The sequence below is a fragment of the Phytophthora parasitica genome (assembly GCF_000247585.1).
Source record: "Phytophthora parasitica INRA-310 unplaced genomic scaffold supercont2.95, whole genome shotgun sequence".
In the NCBI taxonomy this organism is placed as follows: domain Eukaryota; phylum Oomycota; class Peronosporomycetes; order Peronosporales; family Peronosporaceae; genus Phytophthora; species Phytophthora nicotianae.
The window spans coordinates 137,041-139,219 of record NW_008649081.1 but is presented as its reverse complement, the minus strand read 5'-3'; the positions used below and the strand labels follow the sequence as shown (position 1 = coordinate 139,219).

The 2,179-nt window shown below is 39.8% G+C and overlaps 1 protein-coding gene across 1 annotated transcript; it reads right to left on the bottom strand.

The window, feature by feature from the left end:
* Positions 1 to 1,200: 1,200 nt before the first annotated feature.
* PPTG_24447 (hypothetical protein) lies at positions 1,201 to 1,364 on the bottom strand (the record flags this gene model as incomplete). Its single annotated transcript, XM_008917199.1, has 2 exons — positions 1,201 to 1,218; positions 1,290 to 1,364. The coding sequence occupies 2 exons, from the start codon at positions 1,362 to 1,364 to the stop codon at positions 1,201 to 1,203; spliced, it is 93 nt and encodes a 30-aa protein (XP_008915447.1).
* Positions 1,365 to 2,179: the final 815 nt, after the last annotated feature.

Sequence of the window (2,179 nt, the reverse complement as noted above, 5' to 3'; positions counted from 1 at the left end):
ACCATCATTCTTTTTGACTTGAATTTTGTATGCTATGGCTGGGTGATCTAACCTGTCGCGACGTTGCCGAAGGAAAACTGTATGTGAGCTTCCCCTCGCTCTGCGAAATCGCAGGCGTTAGCACAAACCTCGGTCGTCTATAACTAGGAAAAGCAGCCTGTCCAAATCTCAACAGATAACTCGTAAAACTCAGCGAGTTACGGACTAAAATACGGGTGGGTGATATATCTTGTCGCGGAGTGTAACACTTTTAAAGTAATAGGGTCGTGGAACCATGTACCAGATTGATGATAATGAATTGCAGATTTCACTATAATTATTCGCTTTTCCAGAATTAAAACTTATATGTGAGCTTTAAAGCTTAAATATCGATGTTGTGGTAAAATCAGAGAGAGTACCCTTACCTGAAAGAGCACTAACCAACCTGCTGGGCTCAATCCGGCATGAAGCACAAAACTCAAAATACTCATAATACTTCTATTTTGAAGTTTTAGAATAGTAATAGATTGCATTGCAAACCCTTCTTTTAGATTCTTCTGTGTTGTGTCCTTACGCTCCAATTTAGTAAGGTCCACAAACTTACGATGCAATCCTTTATACTACATCACATTTTGGCTGGCAGATTAACTTAACTCGGCTCCGGTAAGGCGGATGGGGGGGGGGGCTATCGGAATAAAGTCTAAAATTAGCAAACACGTCCTCGTACTCTTGCTTCTCCCGACAGTGGAGTCGATCTAGCTGTTGCAGCAGTATTCAATTGGCTTGCAAAATAGCACAATGCATTACCCACAATATACGACATATAATGCTGTTTCTGGCAATCTTGGATTCGCAGCTGAGCAAAGCCCATTCACCATTCCACTTAGCCATTTCCGTATAACAATAGTAGTAACAAGTTATACGGGAACTAAATACAAACGTCAGAGTACCCTTTCCTAGTCTGAATTCCTTTGTAGACCACAATGCCCCTGGGGAGATAATTCCAGTTATTAAAGAAACGACATAACAACATATAACACGTAGATATAGTCATTATTAAAAAATACTTTGGTATATCCTACTTTCCCTTTCTGTTTTTCGGTTGTATAATTTTCTCCATAACATGTGAACAAACTTACATTGCTTTAAGAAGAAAGCTTATTACGAATTCATTCGAGCCAAATGATTACTCAGTACTTAAGTCAGCCAAAAACCAAATGATTAACCACACGTAATCATCTGCCACAACAGCACAAGTAAACCTAGGAGCTCTTTCAAATCTTGAGTATCAACATGCAAAGACTCTTCACCGACCAAGAGATAATTTCTCGTAGGCTGTTCACCGTGAACTTCACGGGCCGGATCAGCCCCAAATGGAGCGACATAATAGATCAAGCGCGTAGTTTGGAGATGTTAGGTTCCAACTAAAAAAAAATGTAATCTCAACTTGCCTCTGCAAACCATCTTGCAAGTGAGGTGATCCTGCGGCTAGTACAAGTAGATCGTTCTTTAAGTTAGCCTTGTATTGATCTTTGAGTGTCAATGCTTGCTTTACAAATGAAGTATGCGATGTTCGCAAACTTCAACGGCTCGCAGTGTGATACAATCTGTAAGGGTAAAACTGGGTCAAACCGACAGAAAAAATGCAATGATGAACGGATGCCGCAAAAACTTCCATCTGCTAGTTTTTCTCAAGGGTTCTGTTAGTTCTCAGTTTTTATATGTTATTTCAATTGTGGCAAAATAACTTGACCTGAATAAGGCTCAATGGTTATGCTCTCGCCAAACTTCTAAACAAAAGGCGACAGGAAACTGGTCACCCAACTAGAATGAGGACATTTTTAAAGCAGAGCCATCTGTGGCACAAATTATGCAGCAATAACAGCGCTTTGTGACTCAAATTGTCCGAAAAGAGCGGTTTCCATGAAGGATTTTATCGCTGAAAATTGATATCTGTGAAAAGTTATGTTGATACAAATTTAAGACTTCCACAAGTGGCACGGTACTGGCACAAACCTTACGCTGTTGCCATTTGCAGTACCGTAAATCAGAGGGAACATGTAACAGCGTAAAAAGTGTATAGTATGGTCATGTAAAAAGTCTATTTTGATGATATATCTATGCTTCGTAAAAACTATATGCACGTTTAGGTTTTCTAGAACGGTTACATGTTCGCCGTGCTTTAACGTACATGTATACG